The 27,559-nt window shown below is 44.5% G+C and overlaps 2 protein-coding genes across 17 annotated transcripts in view; both read right to left on the bottom strand.

The window, feature by feature from the left end:
• Window positions 1-5,874, bottom strand: part of RALGPS2 (Ral GEF with PH domain and SH3 binding motif 2) — a 149,814-nt gene extending 143,940 nt beyond the window's left edge. For 2 of the 5 annotated variants that reach the window (XM_074598794.1, XM_074598802.1), the window contains exon 1: window positions 2,361-2,642. Coding sequence is in view for 3 of the 5 variants with exons in the window: in XM_074598790.1 (XP_074454891.1) it covers window positions 2,361-2,420 (60 nt within the window). In the remaining 2 variants the exon portion in view is untranslated. Of the gene's footprint in view, window positions 1-2,360; window positions 2,814-3,561; window positions 3,611-5,804 lie in introns of those variants that run through there. The other 3 variants (XM_074598790.1, XM_074598791.1, XM_074598792.1) reach the window with 3 other exon arrangements.
• Window positions 5,875-24,035: 18,161 nt separating this feature from the next.
• The window catches only part of RASAL2 (RAS protein activator like 2), a 186,776-nt gene continuing 183,252 nt past the window's right edge, over window positions 24,036-27,559 (bottom strand). For all 12 annotated transcript variants that reach the window (XM_074599510.1, XM_074599512.1, XM_074599511.1 and 9 more), the window contains one exon: window positions 24,036-25,760. In XM_074599510.1, the coding sequence (XP_074455611.1) occupies window positions 25,618-25,760 (143 nt within the window). In that variant the 3' untranslated portion in view covers window positions 24,036-25,617. The remainder of the gene's footprint in view (window positions 25,761-27,559) is intronic.

Raw genomic sequence — 27,559 nt, 5'->3', positions numbered from 1 at the left:
ACAGCTAACAGTTCAAATTTGGAAGGAATTTACTACTGGTTTTACCTTCCAAAGTCTGAATCCTCATATAGGTTACTATGCTTCATCTAGCCCAGGTTTCAGAGATAATTGACTCTTAAAGATTTCCCAGGATCCATTCAGTTCTTGAAGAATCCACACAACTGGGACTACACCATGTATAACTTAGAGGGAAGGGTACAGAGTGGATTTTATACTATGTGGGTCACTTCCGTGAGCTTTCCAGTTTGGATTAACCCAGATTTCAATGACTGCTTGCTTGTTATAGAGAAAAGTAAGTGCAATCATGAATAACAGTAGCAAGAAGTTCCTCTATCTAATTTCCCCTGTATTTTTAAAACGAAACAAAAGCTTTACAAAGTTCAGCTTCAAATAGCTGGAATCTATAAAAATCAGAAAAATGACAAAGCATCTCTAAACCTGATCCAGAAGTGGTCTTCCCCGGAGTTTTGTCCATGACTGCTTAGTTCAAAATGATGACAGGTGGTGGATCTAGTGGCTTCTGACAGTGGATAATCTCTAACTCTTAGAAGCACGAGGATTTCTTAATTGCATAAGTCTTTTTTGAAAAATAAACTATAGATGTTTAAACAAAAGTTAGATGAAACAAAGCAATGAAGAAGGAACATTTCCTGTTGACTCAGATCCTGCCACGTACAGACATAAGGACAGACTGTTACTGTGACTGCAAGCTGGACACGGCTAAAAACAGAGCACATTTGGTGGCTGCAGCAATTTCATACAGAAGTATTTAACGAGAACTAACAGAACTACGGCGTTTCAGATTAAAAACACGTACCAGATTTGAAGGCAGAATGTTAGGGTAGGTAAACAGAGTGAAAGAGTTTTACTTGCAATGGAAGTAAAAAAAAAAAATCGTAACACATGGAAAAGGATCAGTACAAGGGTTCAGTGTCACGCCTGCCAAAGGCAAGCAATTTGCAGTAATGCATTGCACTCACTACAAATTGGAAAAGGAATTTAAAACCAAAACAAATGCATGAACATGCATACAGCCAGAAAATGCTCTGTTTATGGTAGATAGCATTTTTTTCTTTTTTTTTTTCTTGGGTATCCTAAAATGTTTACAAAGTAGAAGAGTTTCAAAAAAAAAGCTTTATAACCATGTAAATAAATGAACAGGAATGAACTGAAATACAGCTACTGTAGTGGTATGTAGAGTAATTATATCAAGGGTATAAAAATATTACTGGAGGGATTACTTTAAACCAAAAGAAGCCCTAACAGTGTCAAATGTGGCATGTGGCAAGCTGCTCCTAAGAGCAGATATACCTCCACAGGATTTGCAACAGCAGAACAAAAAGTTCCATATGTACTCAAGTTAAAAAGCAGTCTGCAGATGAAAATGATCAAACTGGTATAGAAACCTGCCCACAGAAGAGGATGCAGAAAATAATCCTAAGGAATTTGATTAAGTGCTTAAGAGCCTATAATGCATTCAGGAAGTAATACACTACATTATTACAGGTACCAGTGTATTTATGTATTATGTAAACCTGTTGGCACAGAAAGTTAACCTAAGGGCTGAGGCTGACCAAACGCTAAGATGAGACTTTATTGAGACAATATTGATATTGAGTGGATGAACTGACTGACTGGTTCCTGTACTAAAATGTATAAAAAGTGTTCGTAGTTGCACTACAATAAAAGCAGCCAGTACTGAGTGCGCTCCTTCATGGGGCCAATTGAAAATACTGATATTTCTAGATAAAGAGTCATTCTGGTACATCCTTCTTGACAGAGACGCTATAAAAGTTGCACTCACAACCCCCTTTCTAGAAACTTAAAAAAGGCATCTCAGAATCATAAATTGCACACAATACTACTGAAATAAAGGTATGGTTTAAAAACCAAAACCACCCCCTAAGATCTCTATCAGTGTAAACACACATACGTTGAGAACCATCCAGCAGGATTCCTGCCCACCAGCATCTATGTAAAACTGAGGTTTCTATAACGTAGAAGGCTTCCCACTGTTCAGAACTGAGGCTGTGAAAACACCTATCAGCTGTGAAATGCAGGCGCTTCTAATGCCTTATAGTTTCCTACAGTAAAATCTAAAAGCTACTGGAAAAGATGTTTTTTAGAAATATGACTCAATACTATTATCTCTTTCAGGAACATAAAGTGATATGACAAACTCAAATATGAAATATAAAATTACTCAAGCTTATCAGAGCCTGGGAAAATGACTCCTGATGCAGTTACAGAATGCACTCTTTTAGGTGATGGGGTAGAGGGAAAACTCTCAATGATTCACTTTTTACCCCAGGAAAACTGTCCCCTCCCCTATAAGGGTAAGATGATAGGAGTTGGCCTACCTTCTTAACGCGGTCTGTCTCCACACTCCATTTGCATTTGAGATCTCTAGTTACAGTCATTGTGCCATCCTCTATTTAAAGAATAAAAACTTACTACGCTGGTACCACTCCCAACACCAGCCTTTGTTTGACTAAATATTCATCCTGCATGAACTTAAATACATACAAACTTCACATTGCTGGGATGCTTTGACTCATCAACCCCTGACATCCATAAAAACTAATGCAGCTGATCAGAGATGAATCTACTATGTCCTGTAAGGTCGTCCCAACTCCTTGTCCAGAGAGAGATGCTGCTCTTGTTGCAGAGAGGAATGCAGGGTGAGGAAGGCATGTGGTTTCTATTTTGGTAATAAGTGGTTTGGTAACATGTGGTTTGACGGCTTATTTTTCAGACCACAACAGCCCCGCTCGCCACAAAGCTCGAAAGGAACAGTTGCAGAGGTCCTCAAGCTATCCAGGAAAAAAAAAAAATTACATAAGGCAGAGCAATTAATTGGCTGCTGTATACTGAAAGGTAATTGAGCAGTTTGATTCAAGAATACAGGTCTTTAATTTTAAAAGCAGTCTTTCCTTGGCTAGAATTGTAATGACATATTTTTACAAATAGAAGATTTGCTTTTAACATTCTTACTGTTGAGAGATACCACACATACACACCCTATGTCGCAACTCTTCAATTTGGCTTCAAATTTTAAATAGTATTCTTAAATATAAACAATAATAATCCTCTGTTGAAAGCCATTTTAGACACCCATGATCCACATTGTCAGCCTAAATGGGGACAGGGAATTAAAAACTGAGAGAGAGAAATATTCCAGTAATAAAAGCTACAGCAGAATAGACAGCACAGAGCGCAGCACTCCAGCTCTTTTTAGAGTTATGTCTGTCACAACCTATTCAATTGTGTATCAGCACAAACTTTCTGTAGTGCTAACATGCCCCTGTTGTCTCACAGAGTATGAGTATGTGAGTATACGTCTCACATATTTTCTTTTTCTTCAGTACTGAAAGCACAGAAAAATAAATTTTGAAAAACATCGGTTTAGGAAGTTTGCTCTGGAAAAATACTATCAGAAACTAAGCAAATCTATGCCAGAATGCAGCAGCCCCGTGAATTTACAATACCTCCCATCCAAGAGGAGAAAATAAAGATGACCCTTCAAATCACTACAGACAGACTGCCAGCACAGGTACTCACCAACCAATCGACACTTCTGCAGAGTGTTTGTGGAAAGCATCAGTGATCTGGCAGGCCTAGAGCAATCATGTGTAATAAAGCTCATCTGTTATGGCTACCTACTTGTGTTGCATAGCTAGGCAGAGAAAGCATTTTCTTCTTGCTAAAAACAATCCCTTCCCCTCTCTAAAGTGACAAAAGTGTAACTTTGCCTGACCTATTTTTCGTCCTTATTCATTCTGTGGAAATCTTGCAAAATTGACACCTAATTTCCAGGTGCTGTTGCTTAGCTTCCTAAATTATTAACAAGTGTAATAATTATCCCTTTTCATCATCACATGGGGCAGGGGATAGGTGCAAAGATTACAGTCACATCACAATCCTCATATCTGAGCATGTTTATGATCTCAGACAATACCTCTACCAGTTTCAATCAATAAGCTGTATTACAACATGCATTTTATGTCACAGTCTAATGATATACTATGCTGGTCTACTCTAATTATATCAGCAGAGACCCAAGGTAAAGCAGAGAAAGTACAGGGGAAATATGGACCAAAATAGGAGATGTCTGACTTCTTTAGTGTATTCAAGAGTGGTACCAGGTGGAGCCAGAAGCCTTCGGTGGTTGGGGTGCACCGTGTGTGCTGGTTCTGACATGGGTTTACACAGAAGAGCAGAAACGAGCGGAGAAGAGGTGAGACTGGTGATGGGGTGTGTCAGGGAAAATCTTGAAAATGTTCAGAATTTTTTCAAAAGTGAAACAAGGGATATTTCCACACCACAGTATCTTCACAGCTGTACCTGTACCAGCACAGCTCTGTCAGCAAGGCTTTCTATTAGCAACGCAGCCAACAGGAAGAGCTTTTCTGCTAAATTAGCTGTCCCATCTCCCCAGGCCAATGACAGACATCCTTCTGGCTGAGCTGACTGAAGATGTTCTGCTTCACAATTGTTCATCAGCATCTGCCAGCTGGGAGTTACCACCCCACAGCTGGGCCCACAGAATAAATCCTGTGAGCATTGTCTCATGCTCTGGACAAAGCTGGATGAGTTAACACTAACCACTTTCATCAGCACTTTTAACTCACTCCATGGACCATGCCTGAAGTGGGCTAGGGCACAATCTCTTCTGCCCATGCATAAAGGAGGCTGCAGCCTCCAGAACAGCAGGAACAAGCCACAAGAGGAGAATAAGGTCTTCCATGGACGCAGTTGTTTGTAATGTGAATGTCTCTTCGTGGCCTGAACAACATAAATCAAGGCAACAAAAGCATGTGCTGGTCTACAGTAGTACATCTACACCTACAACCTTTTTTGGCACAGCTGTGTCAGCAGACCTTTGTAGTGCTAGAGCTTGAAGCCACGGTCCTGCTGGATTCTGAAGACATTTCTGCTCTCAGAGCAGTGAGGCATGGAGACATTCAGCCACCATAGCTAAATCCAACAGGGATCATTAAATGGAGCTCCTGACCACCAGGGTTCACATTGCAGGAAGCTCAGCTCGCTAGCATTATAAGCTGCTTGTCTAGATGGTGATCCGTGGCATGCACAGAACAGATACAGCCCACTGTGCTGCCTTTGCTGGGCATCAGCCAGCCTCCAGGAGAGGGGCAATGAGGACAGGTGGGGGCAGAAAGCTCTTAAATTGCCATCGCACAAATGGCCAGACTTCAAGAGACTGGGCTCTGGTCTGAGGCAGCTGTGGGAAAACAGGGCAGTTAGCAAAACACTAAGAAGAGAAATCAGAATGAGATAAGGGGAGTCTGGTTGCAGGCGGAAAACAGGGAGCTGCAGCCCAACTAAGCAGGACGGGACAAAGAACAAGTAATGAGCACCAAGTGATCTGGACAACTGCTTTCACCCCCCTGCTGCCCTGCCCATCTGCTTGGAATTTGCTTTCAAAGCATGTCCTATTTTCCTTACGTCTATCCTGATCCAAGCTCCTGTTTTGTCCTTTATGGATCCAGTGCTGTCACTCAAAATCGTTAAGAGCAGAAAAGCCGAATTGAGAAACAAAGACAACTTATTAACACACACATTCTTCACCCTGGTAAGTTTCTTTCAGCTGTATTTTCCCTTCACTTATTCAGGTCACAGTCTCTAGCTGGTTTATTACAGGCATTTAAAGACAATAATGATTTTATATGACTGTTTGACTGCGTTACAAATTCATCATAAGTCCTGGCTGTGCCTGACATTTAGGTCCAAACAACTGCATACTGTTGGAGAACCCTCACACCCCATGAAATACATTCACTGACCTCCCCTTGCAGAAGAATGAGGTCATCAGCATAACGAACTCTCCAAATCGATCTGTAAACAGCCTGATTCACAATTTTTCTCTACGAAAGAGAAGTTACGAAAGGAGCAGTTTTGAACAAAAAGGGCTTCAGCTCCACCCAGTGGTAACAAGAAGATTTCCAAACCTTCCTCTGGCCGTGATCTGGGTACCTGCTACCCCGCAGGTATACAACGCGATTTGTTTTTAAGCTGAAGCACTAGAGACCTCTGCTTGGACACCGCTCTGTAACAGCTGTTACAGGTCTGAACAGTGTTGTTTCCTTCAAAAGCTGTGGACTAATCGTTATTCTGAGGTTATATACATTAGTCACCACCGTCCTCCTTGGTATTTGCAAATTTTGAACGTTTCTCTTCACTAACCATCTTCCAAATAAACAGTTGGCTAGGCATAGCACCATTGCCTTTTCTCTCTCTGCAGTGATTTGGTGAGCAATTAAGGGGTAAAACTTCTCTTTTCTATCTTCTGTGCCTGCCTTTTAATTATTTTTTTTTTATTTGTCTCGTGAGGCACCACTTTCTGACGTAACTCTTGAAGCTCCTTTTAGAATTGGGGATGCTTTTAAGGAAAGTTTTTCTTGTCCAAGTTTTCAAGAACAGAACAGCTCTCTAAATGAACTTTACAGTTTGAATGACAGGGACCTTGAGAAACTTAAAGCCAGCTCCAGCTCTGTTAGTTGGCCAAAAATTAAATAGTTCACATCTGACCTAATTAATGCTCAAATAGCCATCAGCAGCTCTCAGACTCCAAGGCATAAAATTGTGACAAGTGAAGGGTCAGGCAGATACCACCACCTCACTCACCCCAAAAAACCCTCAGTGTCACCATCAGCTAGATGCATTATCCTTTTTGGGTAGCACCGAAACACCAATTTATGACTCTCTGGGGAGCAGGTTCTGGATTAGATGGACCAAAGTCCTGTGTGTAACTGCGAAATGTTAGGAATTTTTATTCTGTTTCTCATCACTGTTCCTGCCCTTCCTACCTGCCCCAGGTGCTCGCTCTTAACTTTCTGGAAGGTGTGGCTCATTTTTACCTCTTTATTACCCCCATGTGAGTATCATTCTTGTTGTTATATTTACAGTTCAAAGTATTAAGCCTGTAGCATTTGTCCATGGGTTTTGGGATCATAATTAGACACAGTGCCTAATTTTCAGCTAAAACATATGCAAAGTCTGAAATAGATTTTAAACCAATGTGTGCTACATGTAAGAAAAACTGTTGTGTTTTTTTTTTTCCTGTCTGAAAAGCTTCCAAACCTATTCACTTCAAGCATTCCCTTGTGCGCTTTCTCTCTCACCTACGTACAGAAGCCCATATTTATTTTCATTTTAATAACGTTTTCAACCACAAAACTGGTATGATATTTTTAGCTATCAAACTACATCACATTCGTCAATTAAGTTTTGAAAATGATACACAAACAACATGAAAAAAATTCAGGCAGCCTTTCATCTCCCACGTAAAATCTAACTTGTAAAACCAGTATTTCACAACATTTTATAGCAGCTATTTAATTTTTCAGCTCATCAGGGACAAAACCAGATAAAGCTAGTTTTATATGCGGTAACAATTCGTACAATGCATCAAGTAAAGCACTATGATGGTTTTACTTACAGGAGAAAGAGAAGTAGCCAGTTCAGGCAGGCTCGAAGACATGTATGGATGTCAGTATGAAGTGGCAGGAAGGTGGAGAAAAGGTGGGTTGTGCAGGACAGGCGAAAGGAGGCTTCCTGAGGGAACCTGAAAGCAAAGGTTGTGCTCTGGCTGCAGCCATTCCCCCCCATCCCCACCTTGCTTCTGCTGCCAGGAACACCACCCGGAAGAGGCAGAACTGATTGAATTCATCAGGCATTTTATCCTTAATGAACCCTCAAAATTTGACCCCTTGCTAGCACAAATCTGTAGTGCCAAGGTTGTTTGGGAACCCTGCACTTTGAAATAACACTCAGTTGTCAAATACTTGTTCTTTGCCCAAGCAGCCTGACTTCTTCAGCTCTTACCCTTGTGCTCTGAGGCCCCGCGATGTGACACCACGCTGTCAGTGGTGCCTTCCACCTTTGCATGGAGAGGACACGTTGCTAGACAAACTTCTTTCATTTCTAACATGCAATAAAGCCAAAAGAGTTAGCTGAGGTGTACCTTTCCTGGTCAGTTTGGTTTGTCTTCTTTTGAGCCTCTGCCCCTGCTGAATCCAATAACCAGCTGCTGGGCTGTGACTCCCAACACCCAACCAAACTGGGTAACTGGGCAAGTGGCTGCTAGAGTAGTGCTTCGGGGAATCGAATGTGTTCCTTCTCACTGATCTCTCTCTTCTTCTGCATAATTTAGAGCGGCAGCATCCCTAACCCTAACCTTTCAGTTGCCCATCAATTGGAGATAAAGAAAAACAGATCACTTTCTGCATGCTGATCGGACCCCTTGAGTGTACCGTGAGCAAAGGCAGCAGCACCTTTGATGAAACGTAACCCCATTCTTCCTCAATCCGTGTGCATCTCCCTACCTTTTGAGTAGTGCTATTGGTGGTTTAGGAGATTCTTGTCAATTTTTATAATGCAGGAATTTTATTTTTATGTAAGGTTTTTTTTTTCCCCACATTGTGTAGGGAAAACAAAACCTGTAAGAGGTATGGCAGGCAAATTTCTAAGAAAAAGGATTCTCTTTACAGCCAGAACAGTTATTATTTCAGTTTTCCCTTTTTTATGTCATATAGCAAAGCCAGAAGATAAATATTTTGGGGGTTTGCCCTTCCGTCACAAGCACAGGCCCTGTTTCTGGCCTTTGGTTAAATTTTTAACTAACTTAACAGCCTGATAACACAACCCCAAATATTCCTTTAACACTCAGGGGAATTTTCAGGGAGAAAAAGACATTCATAGCCTCTGACCTTCCAAAGATGACCAAAAACCACAGTTCATATTTCACTTAAGTTCTATCAGGTAGATTAAACCCTGGGTAGAAACAAGCATCAGGCAGCCAAACACATTACTATTAGACCACAACAAACAAACAAGAAAAAGAAACCACCTAGGCTTTTACCAAAGTCGTCAGTAAAGCTGAGGGGCAGAAATACTTTGATATTTTCATGAAACATTAACCTTCAAACATAATTACTACAGACACTGAGATTGCACCTGAATGCTGCACTGTTGGGGAGAATTGCTGTAAAACTGGCCTTCAGGGCATGGATGTGGTGGGTAAACAAAAGTAATATCTGTGCAGAGATAATGGGATACAGGTCAGCACATAAAAAGCATAGCTTTAGAGGATGGAAGTGCTATTACTGACAGGAGGTTTTTTGCCACTTTCCACATACCAGCAAAGGTGATGGTGACTTGTTTGACATTGCATGAACAGTAAGTTTTGAAAGGAGACGCTACTGAAACATAATAAGCTGCATGGGGGAGCATGAAACCAGTGCTGTCCCCACTAAAATTTAAGTGGTTGAAACCATTTTAATATCTGAAAAAAATGTAATCAAGCTAGATGTACTCTGAACAGGTAAACATCTGCATTCTACCCTGGGATCTCAGATAAAAGGAGCAGATGTCTCAGTCTTCGCAAGATTTCCAGCCCTGTTTTGCGGATCCATGATTTAAGAAAGAGACAAGAGATAGGCATCCTGAATCTTGTGTGACTACAGGCTATCTCCTGCCTGTATTTTCTGGTATCTTTAAAGTACTGTGAATGAGACTGTGTGCTGTTTCTTCTGGAAATATGACATGGGGAGAAGACAGGACAATGGAAGCTGAAAATTTGCTTTGGGTGGCTCTGATTTCTGGACCACGGCATTATTATGGTATACTTTTCTGTGTATCGGGTCGCTATCTAGCCCAAAGTGATTTCTCCTTCTTCAGGTGTCCAGGGTAGAGAGGTCTTTTTAAATTCCCTGCATTTTACTACTCAGCCTGACCTTTAAAATTACCCTATCGGCTCAAAAGTGTCCAGAAGGTGTATGCAAATGTAAAAGATGGAATTGTTAAAGCTCACATTTCAGGGAATGGAAATGCAAGAGAGGTGGAAGGGGCCAGGTCTGTTTGGGGTGTGATTTGCAGAAGCAACTGATCTGGAAGATCCCAGTGTTGGCAGGCACAGGAGAACAAGTTCTGAACTGCAGCAATTTCCACCAGAGCTCTTCTTGGCCTTCCAACCTTTCTCTACCTGGGATAAATTTTGGTGTGTGTGTCATGGATTAAGGTCCCTGGCCCATGCTACTTAAGAGCACAATCTATTTGAAAATTGAGTTCCCAAATCTTCTTAGCAAAAAATAAAATCACAAGTTATGGTGCATCATCTCTTCCCCAGCTTCTCCTACTGTTTGAATCAGTTTTTAAATCCAGGAAGGGAAGAAGCAGTAATTTAACCAGTGCTGATATTTCTAATCTGCTATGAGGAAAGATGTGGCGTGGGCCAAGCCTACCCTCCCAACTGGCAGCAATCCCACTATCCCATTTGGAATTTGCTGCTCTCTACAGAGTCTTTATCGCCTCAAAGTGGAAACACGCCTAGAGGGCCAGGCCATAAAATCACTACACTTCATATAGAGCAAGGAGAGCTGGGAAACACAAGAGCACCACCTCTGAAGATAAGCCTCGGGCCAGGCCACAGGGTCTGAGAGGGACCTTAGTTTGTAGCTGAGATGTCCGAGGACATAGATGCAGCACCCCACAAACAAAAGTGTCGGGAAATACTGACTTGCTCTGCAGTCTTGAGCAGGTCTCCTTCCTTCCTTGACTTGGTTTCTCCCACTGTAAAACAGAAGCAATGTGGCTTGATAAAGCTGCTTCCCAGATTACCTGGTGAAGACATTGCTCTGGAAACGGCACACAGAGCTGGTTTTTGTGTTTTAGAGATAATATTACAAAAACAACTTTCTCCAATACTCCGTTGAACTAAATATAAAGGATTTCTGCTCACGACAGCCAAAGCTGTGTGTTCAAGGCTGCAAGGGCAGTGTAGCATCACTTCGGATTTGCCCACGTCATCTCAGAAATCTGCGTGCTCTGATGACTACGATAAATTTGTGCTCTAAACCCACTAAAGCTGCAGGCAGAGCAGGGCTCAGGGGATTTTACAGCACTATTCTTGTCTGCCTTCAGCGCTGCAGGGGACTCTTCTGTCTCCAGAGATCTGTGCTTGACAAGAGAGGAACCAGCAGGAAGGACTGTGACTCAGTCTTACCTAATGCACGTCTTACCTAATTTCTCACCTCCACAATTTGCAGCATACATTCATGAACAAAAGTTTTGTTTCTGTCTTGATTTTCTGTTCCTGGCAAACCGGGTGCCTCAGGAGGGAGTGAATATACCGAACTCCCAAGTGGATGCATTGCATTGTAGTTTAGTATAAAGTAAAGGCAAGCCCCACACAAGCTCTGCTGGGAACATACTACTAAAATCCTCAGATGCAGATAAACTTCCTTTCATTCAGGATTGGATTTGTCCTGCTTGCCTAGCACACATTATGGACTGAGCTGCAAATGCCAGTCATCACAGGATGCTGCCCTCTGAATAACATGCTGAAATGTGCAGATGATGTTCCCAGGGCAATTAGCACCCTCCAAAATATTGCCTGAGGTGGCACAAAACCCACAAAAGTCTCTTATCAGCTCTGTTCCCAGTAAGCAAATAATCCAGCCCATGTAACTGCGCAGTTCATTTTCCTCAGGGTTTCTGTTGATCTGGAGCACATTAGAGAAATTAAAATACCTGATACGGGTAACAAATTCTTCCCGTCCCTGCAAAGGGGATGCAAATTGCATAGTGTTCCCGTGGCTCCAGTATGGTTTGCATAGTTGCATGCAGAACAGCCCTGCTGTGCCCACTGTTTGGCTGGCTGATAGGCCAGGTGGGATTCCATCGTGCATTTCTACACCGTGAATTATTAATTATAACCTCCAAACCATAACATCACAGTTGTCTTACTATATCTACTTTCAATAGTCTCCTTCCTTTTCCCCCACCCAAACGCCTGTTTTTATCCCAGCCTCTAAGGTCATTTAATTAATTTTGTAAGATATTCTGGTCCCTCCGTGTTTGAAGACGGCTCCCAAATTTGCGTCCTAAGCAGTCTTCTTAGCACACTTGCACCGTTCATCCTGAGATCAAAATAAATGCTAAACAAGATCTCGGAACTGCAGTTCATGTTTCAGTACAATTTGCTACCTTCCTTTTCAGACAGATTCTTACTCACCTTCCAGTCTGGTAGTAATCTTCTGATCTCCATTTTAAGCAACGGCTTTCCATGTATTATCCAGTCGTTGTCCAAAGCTCAGGTAGCTAGACCTACTGCATATCCCTTATGCGGAAAGCCCCCAACTTCCTAACAAGGGACATTATCGCCCCTTGCTCACAGAAGCACACGGTTCTTTAGTCATAGTCTCAGTGTTTCATCACAACTTGTTTGTTGGGTCGAAACTTTGTCATAGGAAAAGTAGGTTACACGATGAAAAACCTTCAGAGGTATGGTGCGTGGAGACTACAGACACAAATATTATCCCCTTTTCTACCTCTCAATTCTTGGCATTTTTTTCCGGAGTTCCAGAGTGATGGCCCTAAGGGCCCAGTAGACGAGGCAGACTTTCTCAAAGCAAAAGAGGAATTTACATTTATCACTATTAATGTGGATCCTTCACATTATTATCTCAGTTGCTCAGATCTGCAGTCTTGGGCTAGAGTCAGTCAAAGCAAGGGAAGTCAGTGTAGGCCAAGAGTTAATTTAAAAAAAAAAAAGTAAGAAAGAAGGAAGTGTATTGCCCAGTATTTACAAGGCATTATAAAAATGCAATGCTATTTTTGTGTGCTGAACAGCAAACCCTAATGTTTTTTATTACAGCTGTGTGAGGGTGGGAGGGGTAAAGTGGACACTGCAACGTTCTTCTGTGTGCAAGGCAGCAGCAGCCATGCAAGATTGCGGTGGGATCTCGGCATACACCTCGGCAGCACAGTGCAGCTTCTGCAGCCCACACAAGAAAGGGGTATACAAAGCAGCCCGGGTAAATGTGCACTGTCCCTGGGACAAATTCTGTTACACCGGGGGGTCAGCTCTCCAGCCCAGCAAGCATGCCTGGGAGTCGCTGGATCACCCCGGAGACAATCTAAACAGAAATTTTCAAGCCCACTCAAAATTCCTCCGCAGTGATACGAAGCAGAGATTAAAGACAGCTGCCGCCTTCCTTGCAGTGGTACTGTGTTTTATTGCACTTGGATTCTGGACTTTGGGATTGGGAAAATCATCTGCTAGCATCACTGTCCCTCATCTTCCAACAGCAAGAAAAATCTTTTGTTCTAATGTACCCACTCTCTGCACAGTTTATCTAGGAGATCTGGTAACAAGTTTGTTTCTAGTGCAGAGGCACCGCTGGGAAGCTCTGCTTCTTTGGATCTTTTCCCCTAACGGTTTCATACAGGTCCTATTCACAGTTTTCCGTTTGTCCTTATTTCTAGGATATCTCCTCAAACACCACCAGAGAGCTGAGGAGTAGAAGTCAAGTGGCAGGAAAGGCATGGGAAAAGGGAGGTCAACTTGGATATCAGATATCTATTGACTTGTAAGCAGCCCAACGTCAGAGTGACTGGAAACCACAGCGTTATACGGTTGTCGTCTGACAGCTCAAGAGCAATCCTTCACCACAGTTCCTGCTAGATGGACTTCCCCTTCACAAAGGCCTGCTGCTGCTATGGGCCGTTTTGCTCTCTGTAACAGCAAGGACTGAAACGCCCTTTAATTCTCAGCATGGTTTGTCCCACTCACCCATGCTGATATGAGGAAAGCCAATTATTATTGCTGTACGTGCGCTCCTCATTTTAAGCTATTTATTTACGACATCAGTACATAATTGCACAGCTATTAATCATTTATTTATTTCCTAATAAATGTCACTTCTGTGAGAAATATTTCAGACCAGTCTGGGGATGGGAAGGGCAGATTTTGTTATTTAGCCCGTCAGCATTTGCTTTGTCCTCTTCTTATGTTCCTAGTACTTCAGTAGGACATAAATTAGAGGGCAAGGTGTGTGTGGGAAGTCTATGTGGACTTTGTCACAGTGACAGATCTTGATGTGGTCTCAGAGAGGAGAGTCAGTGAGTTAGCAGGGATGGCCTAAGGCTTTCAGGAAAGATGAGCATTTTACTGACAGCAATTCAAAGGGTATTGAATTGCAAATGTTATTCCTGAACCAGTTTGCTGATAATGCTCGTAGCTCTCCTAGCATCTGCACAAGTGTATTTGCCCAAGATACTCAACATACTTGTTTTTCATGCTGATAAGGGAGCAGTGGTTAAAGAAACACTTGTAGCAATGAGTGTGTTGGTGTCATGCATGCGCAGAATTCATTTATCAAATTCATTCCAGGCTCACTCTAGTAGGGACCCATCTGATAGCTGTGGCCCTTGTAAGCCAAAAAATGCAGTGGGAACCTGCAGAAATGAGTAAAGAATGGCCATACAGCCTGGTACCAGTGTGGTATGTTCTCAGACGGCCACTTACACATGTATTAAAGAGACTAAAATGAAATTAAAACCTTACAGGTTACATGAGGAGGCTTGACAATGAAAATGGCAATCCTCACATGGAGGAACTACAGTTAGGTTGAAATAAACTCCGAGACGCCTGACTCACCAAATTTACTCCCTCCAACTGCTGGGGTGACCTTTCGCATGGGGAAGGCAGCCAGTTAGCCACAAACTGGGCTGGGGCCAGTTCCAAGTTAAGCAGAGTCCACGTCACTGGACTCCTCGTTATCAGCTGATGAGAGACCTCTGGGCTGCCATTCTGACAAGTCCACCAGAATGCGCTCTTTATGATGAGGTGCATCCCATCTTTGACCAAAGTCAACTGCATATGTCACACTGGAAGGTATAAAAACTTCATTGTCGATATAAATATTCAAACTATTTAATTGCATCCTGCAATTTGTGTTTGTGGAGTCAGCACCCAAAGGACTGATTTGCTGATGCCCCGAAGACTGCGGGACAATAAAAGCCCTTTTACCTTATGCCAAATAGTGTAGCCAACTTATCTGGAGCAAAAGCTGCTTTTATTGTTTAGGATCAGGAGGAGGCGGGGGTAGCATTTATTTTCCCAACATGGAAGGGCGTGCATTGTTGGAGAGCATGAGCATGACATATCTATCACAGGCCTGTCCCAGTTAGAGACAATAAATCTGTATCAGCATAGTCCTGCATCTGGGTGAACTGCAGAGAAAGGTGTGAATACAGGAAAGCTGCACAGAGCAAAATCACCAAGGAAACGCCCGAGTCTTAGTCTCCAGAACAGCGAGACTGAAACCAGCCAAATACTCAGATCCTAAAGATACCTGAATCCATCTGAAATCAGATGCCTGCGTATTGTTGAACCGAGGACTAGCCAAGCTCCTTACCATGGAGACGAACCTCTGTGGCCCTATGGGCACAGTCTCATTTCTGATCTTTTGTCTCCGAACGCAGGAGCTGCTGCCTGGGGCAGACAGACACCCTCGGCGCCAGGGTCCTATCCACAGCTGCTGGTGGAGGCAGGGTGAGGGTCCCCAGGTGATGGGGGGTAGGTGTTCCTGTCGGCTCATTTCTATTCTGGGCAGCCACAAACTGCTCTTCCTTCTTCACCCGGCTCCTTTGCTCCTCCTCTCAGCATCTCTGCGACTGACTGCAGCTTCTCCCTGCAGAGGTAAGCAGCCGAAGAGCACGGCGTCTGGGAGGGAGGCATCTGACTTCCACCCAGCTCTGCCCGTGCACCTCCTTCCTGACCCACAGCATCGCAGCCGCTCCTGGGCTGAGCGGGCAGCGACCAGCGGCTGTGCTAGCCACTGAAGTGGGGTGACATGGCACAAACATCAGTGCGAGACAGGTCTGGGACTGCCGCCCAGCTTCTTTTAGGAGTGGCTGTAATCTGCATTCAGCGTCCCAGCAGTTAGTGGCTGGTCAGATAATTTTAGCTGATTAGATAATTTTAGAATGGCTCTTTTTACCCAGGATTTCTGATCTCTGAGATAACTGGTGCTTGCTCTCCATAGTCTCCTCTGGTGCCGATACATTTCAGCGGCTAACACAGGCGTTCCAGCTAACACTCAGCTTCTGTCCCTAACCAGAAGAGGAAATGCTTTGCATACAGGTGGGAGCATTAACGCCCGTGATGCTATGCTGACTCCCGAGAGGACAGTCAGCACAGCAAAAAACCCCGTCTAGCCCTTCAGGAAAATTTCCCAGCAGCTGTTAGACCACCAACGCATTGGCAGAAGTCTCATAAAACCATGTCAGCTGTGACTGAACAGACCGTTACTGTGCACGCAGTAGTGAACTGTGAGAGGGACGGAGCATCCTGCCTCCTTGGCCTTTCCATCTTTCCCTTTTAGGCACACAGCTTATTCCAGCATCACAGTTGTCAAGTCAGCAGTCGGGGCAGATGGACTTGCTGTTTTTAAGCTCCCTATTTGGCCAAGGCCACAATCTGGAATCTGCCTGCAGGGAATGTATTTCTTTCATGGGGGGCAGGGGGGGAAACCCGACAAAAAAAACATTACCGAGGGAGCAGCAACCTCTCTGCCCTTCAGTCAACCCCAGAGAAGATGCTGTGTATTTCATCAGCTTTTTTTAGCCTTCTTGGTTGCTGTAGCAATGACTTTCTGAATGCACCCCAGTAAGGCACATAGCATAGCAGGGAACTACCATTCACAGTTTCCCAATGATGGAGAAAAATCTTGACAGGCGGTGCTCCACTTAATCCCGGTTATGAGAGTCTTGATCAGGACAAAGTTCTTCAGTGATTCCAACAGTACATCCAACAATATAAAATAAAATTTTGCAGTGGCTTCTGGTATTTAACAGGGAAAGGGCAGTCAGTCCTCCTCTTTCATCGCCTTCCCACCAGGGAAGTCCCGAGTCCTGAAAAGAGTCCTTTGAAAGTGCTGAAGGAACTAGTGCACACGGAGATATTACTGGAGAGCAAAGCTTTGAACAGTGAAACCCAGACCATGTAACCACACCTGGGGTAAAGGGGAAAAGGGACACACATTCTCGGTATGAGCTTAAGCCCCGTGTCCAAAGGCGATGTCCGCTCCCATGCATTTCAGCGGATTTGGAGGCCAAAGTAAATTCTCTGACTGTGAGGAGAACCAAAATCCACCCAGCACTTTTTCAAGGCCTTTATAAAGTAAGTTTTTACTGGACATTCCTAGTTAGTGTCCCCGGTAAGGACAACTCCTCCTTACAGAGACAACGCTGGCTCTGCAAAACGGTTTTCTGCCCAGAAGTCAGCTGCTGAGCGCGCACAGGGTGTCACCCTCGGGCCACCTGCCAGGCCAGCGCGGTAGCGCCGGTGGCCCCGCCGGGGAAGGCTTGCCCTCTAAGGAAGAAAGGGGAAAACAGCGGCCAGTGAATTTATCTTCCCTCCTTCCCAAATGCCAGGTCCCAGACCAGGAGAGGCTGGTCCCAATGCCCAGCCACGCTACCTCTACACAGACCTCCTCACGGAAACAAAACCAGCTTCTCTGGATGGAAACCGCTTCTGGTGCCGCTGCTTCTGGGTGGGGAATAGTCAGTTGTTCTCCTCCATCTTACCCGGGGCTCATGGAAGCGTTTTAACCTTTAATGAGCTCTTGCCCTCCCATTACCCACATTGTATGTGCTCTCCTCTCTTCTACATCTCTAGAAGAGAAAATTTTCCTTCTACCTCAGCCAACACAAAGAAGGGGTATAACATCAGAAGCAGCACCGATGCTGAGCTTCCAGCCAGGAGTTTGCAGGGGTGGTAGGCTGTTTCAAGGCAACCATCTCCCAGACAGGTATCTACCACAGCTTTACTGGGTTCAGCTTCCTCCCCTGACAAGTTTAGTTTGCTCCGACAAATGCAAAGCCAACATTTTTGCACAGACGGCCACCTCTGTGAGCCTTCTAGTGACTGGCATTGCACGCGCTCCCAGGAGGACTGTCCCTGCAAGATACCACATGCCGCATTTGTTTGATTACGTTCATTAGCATTATTTGCTTGTAAATACACTGGGCCCGTAATTCTAAAAATAGGTTTTATCTAATGTGACTCTGAAGACCAGGAGAATATAAAGCAGTAGTTAACTTTGGGAGGTAAGATCATAGAACTGAATCATAGAATTGTCTAGGTTGGAAGGGACGTTTCAGATTATCGAGTACAAGAAGTAGCTCCCATCAATAGAACAGCCGCTCTTACAGCAATAATTCATAAATTGATAGTTTCAGGCAGGGTCCAGCATGGCACCCGCACGTTGTCTGGTTTACGTGAGCTAAGTGAAGGGAGTGAAGAAACAAAGGGTAGGGGTGAGTAGACGCAGCCTGCAACTTAGCTGTAGCCCTTCCTCCCTCACTGCATGCAGGACTTCCTCCTTGCCCAGCAAAACAGGAACTGCTCTCAACATCTGCATCCTGCTGCAGGCGGAAGCCTGGACAGCAGAGAAAAGGGAGTGAGAAGTGTCGTTCGTATCTGTGCAGATCACATTTCATTCTGCATTAGTTTCTATCACCAGTCTATCATCTTTCACTCCTGGTGTTGACAGTACGTATCTGTTCCTCGTGATCCCCCTCTCCCCATTGGTAGCGTGACTGTCCTTAGGGTCGTATTATAGCATGAAAGCTGGAAGAACCTGGAGGGTGCGGGGAACATCTATCCCAAGTGCCCTGCTCCTGGCAGCTACCACGAAGTCTGCAACATTGATAATAACTTCTATTTCAGCCAAGGCTGCTCAGCTGCTGAGCTGGGCCATGCAGCTCTACGGAAAAGTGGGTTCAGGTCCACAGAACTCACGTTTCCAGTCACATCAGCAGGATTACATGTTCCCAGAGAGCTGAGTAAGGACAAGGTATTCATACTCCATGCAGCAAGTACCGACGGGTAGCCAGGTTTCATGCCTACAACGAAGATATTTGATCCACCTCTCACAGCAAAATGCAGGAATTTAATACATCTTCTGGAGACATGAGGATATTTAACCTGTGGGACCAGGAGAAAGGTGAAGGACAGCAACGTGAGATGGGTTCTAGTGTAAAAGCAAGGACTCTCTTCTCATGAGACTCATATGTCAGCATAAGCAAACTGGTATTCCACCTGCTAATGGATTTAAGCAGCAGCTGCTTACAGCAGCAGCACGCATTCCTGCAGATAGGAAATCGTTGAAGTTTTTACACTTGCATCCTTTGGGCAGGAGGACTCTCGAAGGGGAGCTTCTCCAAAGGAATTTCACAGCTGGAGCGGGTGAACTGCAAGAACGATGAGGACAGGCTCCAGAGCCCGGTGCGTTTTGTCCAGAATGGCTACAAATAGGAGAATTTGCACATTCACATCCAGGGGTTTTACACAGCGGAAGTAAGGACCACGTTCAAGGTAAAGCGGGATTTAACATCCTCAGCAGGATAGAACGCTTGAGTATCAGTTGCTCTTCTCACCTGCCTCTGCCTGTTCACATCTGGGAGGCTGGGCCTGCCCCCTCCCCATGGCAGTGGCCACAGAGGAGCAGGTGACTCTGCTGGGCGAGCACTGAGCGCAGACGGGACACGGGTGTGGGAATTTACAGACCCACGGTTTGTGCTGCCCTCGTGCCCAGAAGCACCAGGCACCCGCTGTTTTGGGTTCTGTACAAACACGCAGGGAGACAACTCTTGGCACAGAAAACTCGCAGCCTAAGCAAGAACAAGGCAGAACACGCAGGGGACTGGAACAGAACAAAGTGTAGGGCCAGGGTGGAGGCTCACGGCAGCAACTAAAAGTTTGCTGGGTGTATTTTGCAGGCTTCAAAGCTATGGGAAAAAAATAATCGTGTGAAATGAAAATAAAAAGACTTTTAGCAAAACATCCCCTTGAGTATAGATTTTACATTCAGTAAGTTCAATATGAAAGGTTTTCCCACTTATGATATACAGGATTTCACACACATATGAAGAATAAACATTAATCACTTAGAATCCAGCATTTTATGTGAACCTGTAAATAAATATTCCTCTGCACGTCTGTGCCTCAAATGCTGCAGCTTTGGGCTGGCGCAGGAGAATCTGTAAACCAGGAATTGACCGAACAAGAAAACTGGCCTGATCACATTCGCTGGTCCGGCAAGAGAGGAATAAACACATTAATTAATACGAGGTAACTCTCTTTTTCCCACTAAAGATGTTGCTGTTACCCAAAAAATCCCATGCCTAAAAGAAGCAGCGGAGCAATTCTCCGTGTCTCCACAGCTCGTCGCTCTCTCCCTCCGCACGGCCAGATGTTTCCCAGCAAGCGCCAGAGGTCACCGACAAGGGGTGGCCGAGCTCCGGGACGCAGCCCTGGGACCTGTGCCAGACGCTCCAGCAAATTCCCCAGGCACAGAAACAAGGGAAAGGAATGAATTCTGCTGTTCTGCTCCGCCGTGACCCCCTTGGTTAAGCCAGGCAGCTCCAGGTGTCAAATGGGAGCTCCTCGGTCCCAAACACAAGTCACACGGCCCGCGTTTCCCTCCCCTCTCTGAAGTTCCTCAAAACACAAGTACCACCTGAGCGCAGAAAGAGCAGAATTTTAAATCAGCATCAGTTTACTGAGTCCAGACTGTTTAAAGTTAAAGTTTATTTGTATTCTTTGTAGGAATATCAATAAAAGACCTCAAATGTATCTATATCTGTACATATTACAAGAACCTTCAAAAATTATTCACAGAACAAAAATAAATCTTCTTTAGAACAAACCCAGGCAATGAAATGCAGAAATGAATCTCAGAGACCAAACAGTCCAGTGCTACTAGCATAAAAATACGGCTTGAAAAACAAGTTTATTACTTTTTAAGGTGTACTTTGTTGAAATAAAAAATAAATTATTTAGAGCTATCATTGTAAAACAGTTCTGTGTAGTAACACTCTTATTAAGGCCCTTGAGACAGAAAAATCTATTTTTACAGGTAGGATTCCTGGCAGGCATGATCTGTAATGACACGCTCACCCTCATGGGAGTTAACTTACTGGGGAGAAGGAAATACCTAAAAGCATCAGCCTAAATTTAACCCTTTTTGCTCTGTCACACTTGGCTGGATACCTGTGGCTGACCGTGGTAAGCGCTGCTGTAAATACATGTAATGGTTCACCTCGGACAGGGATCGTTCTCCAGGAATGACACAGAATTGTTGCAGAGCACAAACAGAATTCATACATATGCGGTGACCTCAGCAGGGAAGTATTGCTGACACGTGCCGTGGGCACTGCTGTAAAATCGACGGACTTCAATCATTGAGTTTTCAGATGAAGTTAAAAGCCGGTGGGTTTAAGCCAGCATTAAAACATGAAATAATTATATATCATGTAAAAAAAAAAAAAAAAAGCCTAAGCCAACCCAAAGCAATTGCAAGGACATAAAATAAACCCCATTTCTTGGATGACTGATTAGATGGATACAGAATTTATTACTGGATACACCTCATATTCTCTAACTAGAAAATATACACATCCCTTTCCACGCTCCTCTGGATCCCCTGCTTAGAGTTACTCCACTGGAGAGGAATATTGCAAAATGTGTCGCTGTATGAATCTGTGCTTTTATGCAGAGCTGCCCATTTCTAATACACCAGGGAAATAACAGTTGGTAATTCCTGGAGGTGACATCTGTTTATTTCCCTTGAAAAAAAAGGTCTGAATTCCTAGAATTGCAAAGAGCGAGCAGTTACAGGACGCCACTCCCAGGCCGTGCTCCCTCTCTTCTCCACCAGCGCCTGCCCTCGTCAGCCTGGTCCCCTCCTCCCTCACAGGCTCCGCGGACACCACGCGCGTGGCAGGGCAAAGGGACACAGCGCTACAAAACGCTGCTCCGTTTCCCTGCCCCGCCACACCGGCCAGGAGGTTTTACGGAGAACCTGGAAGCCCGGGTGGCTTTGTGGTTTGGGAAGAATCATCCTAGAACAGTATCGAGGAACGCGGCCAGCGAGGATCGAGATGTCAGGATGGGGCAACTTTTCTGTTTCAGTTTTAGGAGCACGCGAGTATTACTCCCACAGGCTATTAAATTTTTCCTGCGCTACTTCAGCTGTTTCCAAATGAGAGCAGCGGTTGCTCGCAACAGCATCAGACACAGCCTGATGCGTTTGCTGAAAGTATGAACCAAAACCTCACATCTGTAACGCTCATCATCAGACTTTGCATTGTTTATTGCTCCTCTCATTGCTGCTGGCTACTAGTCTTACACCAAATGCGATCAGGCCCAGTTAGGGCTCTTGCTCCAAAATAGACAGACCTTTTGGCTGCCACGTGGTTTAGTGCCACTTGAATTTTATCAGACAGGACAAAATAGAAGCTGGCATTTTCACACATTGTTGGCTTGAAGCAGCTTAAAACTTCTCTAGAAAGCTGCCTGGTAATAAACTAGGAGAGACAGCTGCCTGCAGAACTCAGGAACGTAATGTTTTCATTGTGCAACTGATCGATTTTAGTCTTGCAGCATTGCGAGTCTGCAACCTTCACCCCTTTTTGGGTCAAGAGGCAGCTTCCCCTCTCTAGCGGGAGTCAGAGGAGCACACTTTGCACTTTAGGGTAGAAACTGAAATAGAAGAGAAACCACCGGCCTAGCAACAAGCTGCGAGGACAGCACGGATGGGTCAGACTCTTGCAGAAGAGCGAGCTAATCTACAAAGCTTAAGAAACACATAGGGGAAGGTGCGTTATTAGAACGATACATCACGGCAGCCCTCACCAAAATGTATCCACGTGGGGGCAGGTGTTATTTCCCCTCTAAAAATCAGGGCTGAAATGTTGCCCCTATTGCATTTCCCTGCAGAAACCAAAGTGGGCGCCTCGGAGTCTTTCAGTGTCGAACCTCCAGCTCCAGCTCAGCCGGAGGTCTCTGATGGGTTACCAGAAAGCTTGGGGAGCTCTGGTGGAATGTGTTTCCCAAATTAATGCTAGACTAACGCTAGCAGAATGACCTACCTGCTCCTGCCTTGTTCTAGTCAGTGTATTCCTACGACCGCTCGCTCTCGCGTCTTGCATTGCTTATTAAGTGAGCAATGCACGTGCCCATCTGAAAAGGCTACTTTTTGGGAGCGAATTCCCCACGATGGAGCTGTGTAATTACAGTACACAGCAGAGGGGAGATGCAGATCGCACAAAAACACTCAACAAAAAGGGGATCCTAAGTTTTTTTTTTTTTTTTTTTTTTTTTTTTTTTTTTTTTACAAGGTTTCTTGTAAAAGAGAGCTGCTCACAAGAGGGATTAATACAAACTCGATAGGCTGCCTACGGCCGTGGTGCATGAAGGAAGAAGGAAAGAGGAAGGAACTTAAAGGCACAGTTTGAGGAAGAAAATATCAGAGGTCAGCAATGTCCCAGAGCTGGAAGACGGTTTGGAAAGTACAGAAGAGAAACCACTAGTGAGCACACGCAGAGCACAACCCCAGGTGCGTCAGAGCGCGCTGACTTGGCTGTGGATCACCAAGAACAAGACAGGGATGCTCCTTGGCCTGTAGTACCAAGCCACAGTTGAGCAGCCAGAGAAGCTTTGATCTGAAAGGATTAAGCATTAAATATAAAACTCATCTTGCTGCAGACAGCTCTCCTCTAGATGTAGTACATTAACAGCCAAGGCCTTGCTAAGAGAGATTCGTACACGTTTTTCTTATGCGCCCTACAGAGCAGGAGATGCGGCCTCCGCATTTATGCACAGCTGGGAATGTAACACGCTTGTGTGGTGACTTTGCGCGGCAGTGCTGTAACACAGTAGTCAGGTGGAACTGTCAACATACTGCGCTCTGTCACAAGCTGCATTTGCCCACAGAGGTGAGGTTGGTTCATTTCCAAAGAGCAAACAAACTGGACAACGAACACTGAACTTGGGTTCTCAGTATTGCCAGTCCTTCACCTTGAAGGCAACACGGGTCACTTTCAGGAGGTCAAGAAATTGGCTTAGAAAATCCTACATTTTTAACGCAGTAGGATTTTAGAGCTTCAGAAACGAAGGCCAGAGAGGGCGATGGCATCATCATCTCTGACCTCCTCCGTATCACAGGCCGTACGATTCCAGGCAGGTACCCCCACAGCCACCCCATTAACTTGTTCCTAGCTGCAGCCTGAACTGTTTGCTAAACGCACCCCACACCGAGGCACCCTCGCCAGGTTTTGTCTTGTTTTGAAGTCAACTTTTCCAACTTCTAATTTCCATAACTAGTCTGAACGGTTAATCACGCTCGCTGTTATTAGTCTACATCTGGAATTCGAAATTTAAATTCCTGTTGCAATAACTTTATTTACTTTGAGGATTTGGGGGCTAGAAACATATACCAAAAAGTGAAAGTGAAGATTCACACATTATTACTTGAGTGTAGAATTTGGGGATTAAAAAAAACCAAAAAAACCAAAAAAACCCACCCCAGACTAAATATCGTGGCATTTGATGAAATCATGAGAATCGACAATACTGTGTCATTTATTGTTAATCTTTTACAGTTTGTGAATGTTGTTATTTTCCATGAGAAGGTCACCTTGTAATGATATACGCACTCACATACAGCCTGTAAGTACGCCTCTATGAAATGCAACTGAAAGTAATTGGAGATGAAAGCTTAGTCAAAACTCCTTGAGGAAAAACTGGTGTGTACAGAACTTCAAAAAAACCCCTCTGAAGTATCCAGAGAAAGGCGAATTTCAGGGAAAATGGAAGAGCTTTTAACACAAACGTGCAGAAGCATCTTTCACTGGAACTAGACTGGCTAAGCTAACGGCTGAAACAGTGAAACTGAACAAGAGTTAAACTACAGAAATCCTCTAGGAAAAAAAAGGAAATTTTGCATACGGAAGTCTCCTTTGCTGGGCACGGGCACCCTTGGGTTAGCCCTTTCCTCAGAGCGTTAACCTGACTGTTCCTGATGGAGCGCAGAGAACGAATTCAGGGTGCCACTCCGTGGTGCATAAAGTGGGGATCGGATAGAAATTTTTTTTAAAAAAAAGTATTTACAGGTCTGTAAATTTTCAAAACAGAAAATATAAAACTGCATTAGAACTGGGGTAAAAAAAAAGAAAGAATCCTACCTTGAAAAACTGCAGATTCCCTCTGCCTGTTTGATGGGAATCCTGACTGTGTGCAAATGCAAGGAAAGAAGCTTGCTGCTCCAAGTTTTCATCTTGTTCAAAAAGACTGACAATTCTTTGCTGGAGTCCTACTGAAAGTAGGTACAGGATCCAGCAAGAGCCAATTTTCTTGCTAAAATGTTTGCTATCAAGTTTGCATTCGGCTTAAGAAGAGCTAGAGAAGAGGGGAATAAAACCAGCAGATGAATTTTCTTATAGAATTCACTTCACTACTATTTCACTCCACTCGTGTACTTGTGTCAGCCAGCCCGATAGACCCAGCTGCTGTCTAACGTAACCCACTGCTCATCTCTCTCTCTCACCCACAACACACATGCACTCACACTCCCCTCTTCCTCCTCCAAGGACTGCAGTGCTTTCAACAAGAGAAAAAAAAAATAATAATAAAAATATCAATAATTAAAAAAATCTACAGTATTCACTTCCTTTTGGTATATTACATCGGCATTTTCTGTACATGACCCAAGAGCTCCCTCTATTTACACAGTGATATGGAAGGACTTGTTCTCGGGAGCCCGGTTCTCCTGGCCTTGAGCGGGGAATTACAGCCCACCTTTCAGAGTTCTTCTTTCTCTTTTTCCGTTTTATTAGCAGCATTATGTAAACCTGTAAGGGGAAGGGGGTGCTATTTTGAAGGTTTCTCGAGTCTGCTCCCTCTTGCCCTTCTCCTGGGGAGACGGCCGGCAGCATCTGCCCAGTTAGCAGCTGCTGTTTTTGAATTCACCATTCTCCGTGATGGAAAGCTTGGTGGGATTGGTGGGGGAGATGCCATTGCGGACTTGCATGCTGTAGCGCTCCTTCACCTGTGTCAGGGCACTCATCAGCCGCGTGTTGGCAGAGTCCAGGGACACGATCCGCTTCTCCTGCAACAGACACCCCGCAAAGTCAGAGCTCCTTCACAAATGAAATGCCTTTGCCCCGCAAGCCTGCTTTATGGGGAACTTCCAGGACCCGGGGCCGTGACAGTGTCTTCGGATGATTTCTAGGCAGAGGCAGCTTGGCTAACGTTCTCTGGGAAGATGGGATGTCTGCCTCTTTCTGTTTTCTTGGGGTAACGCGGCCCCTGCGTGCCAAGGTCTTTTCGCGGGCCGGTCTGGCCCTCCTGGGCTTTTTGCGTGATGGAAGGTGACAGTGAGTCAAAATTCCACTGGTGAATTGAGCCGGTCACAGTGGCTTTATCCAGACAGCCTCCAGCTGAGGCAGATGGAAATGCAGTATTTTGCCATGGGGGGTGGGGGGGAGGGGGGGTGAGGGATGTTGGTGTTAATAACAACAATAGCCAATTTAATTTTTTTTTTTTTAAATATGTTAGAAAAACAGAAACAGGCAGCAGAAAATAAAAGTGGTGGAGGTTTCATCTGGCAGAGAAATGTGCAAGTGGTATCTAACGGCCATTGTCTCTGTATTGTGGATGGAGTGTGCTCAGAATAAATTCATGGTATGCTTGAAATAAATAAATAAATAATAAAAAAGCAGTAATGGCAGCCTGCAGTCACCAGCAGGAGTGAGGGTGCAACAGCAACATAGAGAAGAAGCAGCCAAAAGCTACAACTAAGGGGTTATTTGAGGTGAAGGGGGAGAGGGCAGTGTGGGTGGAGGGGGAGATGCCATTGACAGAACACAAAGAACAAACACTGAACACGCTGCTCCTAGACCCATTCCAGCTCAGAGGGGCTCCCGGGCTCCGTCGAGTCCAGGGGTCCCCACATCCCTGTTTTGATTCTTGTGGCACAGAAAGTGCTAGCCTCCACTTTTTAGCAGAAAGCTAAAGGATGTGTACTCAAATTTATGAAAAAAAAAAAAACCAAACTAAAAAAAAAAAAAACCCTCAACAAAACCCAGCCTACTAACAGCTAGAATATCTGCAGTGGGAGAAAGCACTGGAGGGTCAAGCCAAAAAGTTGGTGGCACAATTAGAAATGACAATTTTCATCTTCCCTCAAAAAAAAAAAAAAAAAAAGGCAGTCACAGAAAGCAGCAACAGAGACGGCAAAAGGTAAATATGTTCTCCGTGCTACCAGCTGATTGGCTTTTTTTCTTTGAGAAGGAAAAATGTCTATTTTAACTTGAATGAAAAAAGCTGCATGCAGGAACTCTTCCCGGTCCAGCCCACTGAGAAACAAAATGGAAGGAAAAATGATGCACAGGAGGCACAAACATGAAGGGATAGTTGAGACACACTGCTCAGGAGACCTACGTGCTACAACAGCCCCTTGAGATTTTGATCCCAGCACATCAGCTGCATGGTACATCGGTAATCCAGTAACGTTTGCGTTTCTCCGGGGGTTTCCCCCCAGGGGTAAGTGTTAGGGTGCAAAAACAAAGCAGAACTGAAGCAGTGCTTGTATGACAGCCCCCAAAGAGACCGAGCTCTGCACAGCAGAGCAGAGGGAGGAGGAGGAGGCATCAGAAATCAACAAACAGCGAGGCAGGCTGTAGCCTGCTCTAGCACTTGCCCCGATCCAGTCAACGCAAGTAAGGAGAAGGGACAACGGAGGAGTTACAGGCTTAGCCTTTCCTCCCATGTTGAAATAACTCCTGCAAAACACCGCTGCCTCAGCGGAAATGGGTTCTTCAGCAAGTTAAAGCTCCTCCTCCTCCAACTAAATTTCACCCGGAATATATAATTTAAAATTAAAATTTCTTTCCAAAGAAGATGGCT

The sequence above is a fragment of the Larus michahellis genome, chromosome 8 (genome assembly GCF_964199755.1).
Source record: "Larus michahellis chromosome 8, bLarMic1.1, whole genome shotgun sequence".
Lineage (NCBI taxonomy): Eukaryota > Metazoa > Chordata > Aves > Charadriiformes > Laridae > Larus > Larus michahellis.
Note: the sequence above shows the minus strand (reverse complement) of the source record. Positions and strands in the feature narration are given on the sequence as shown.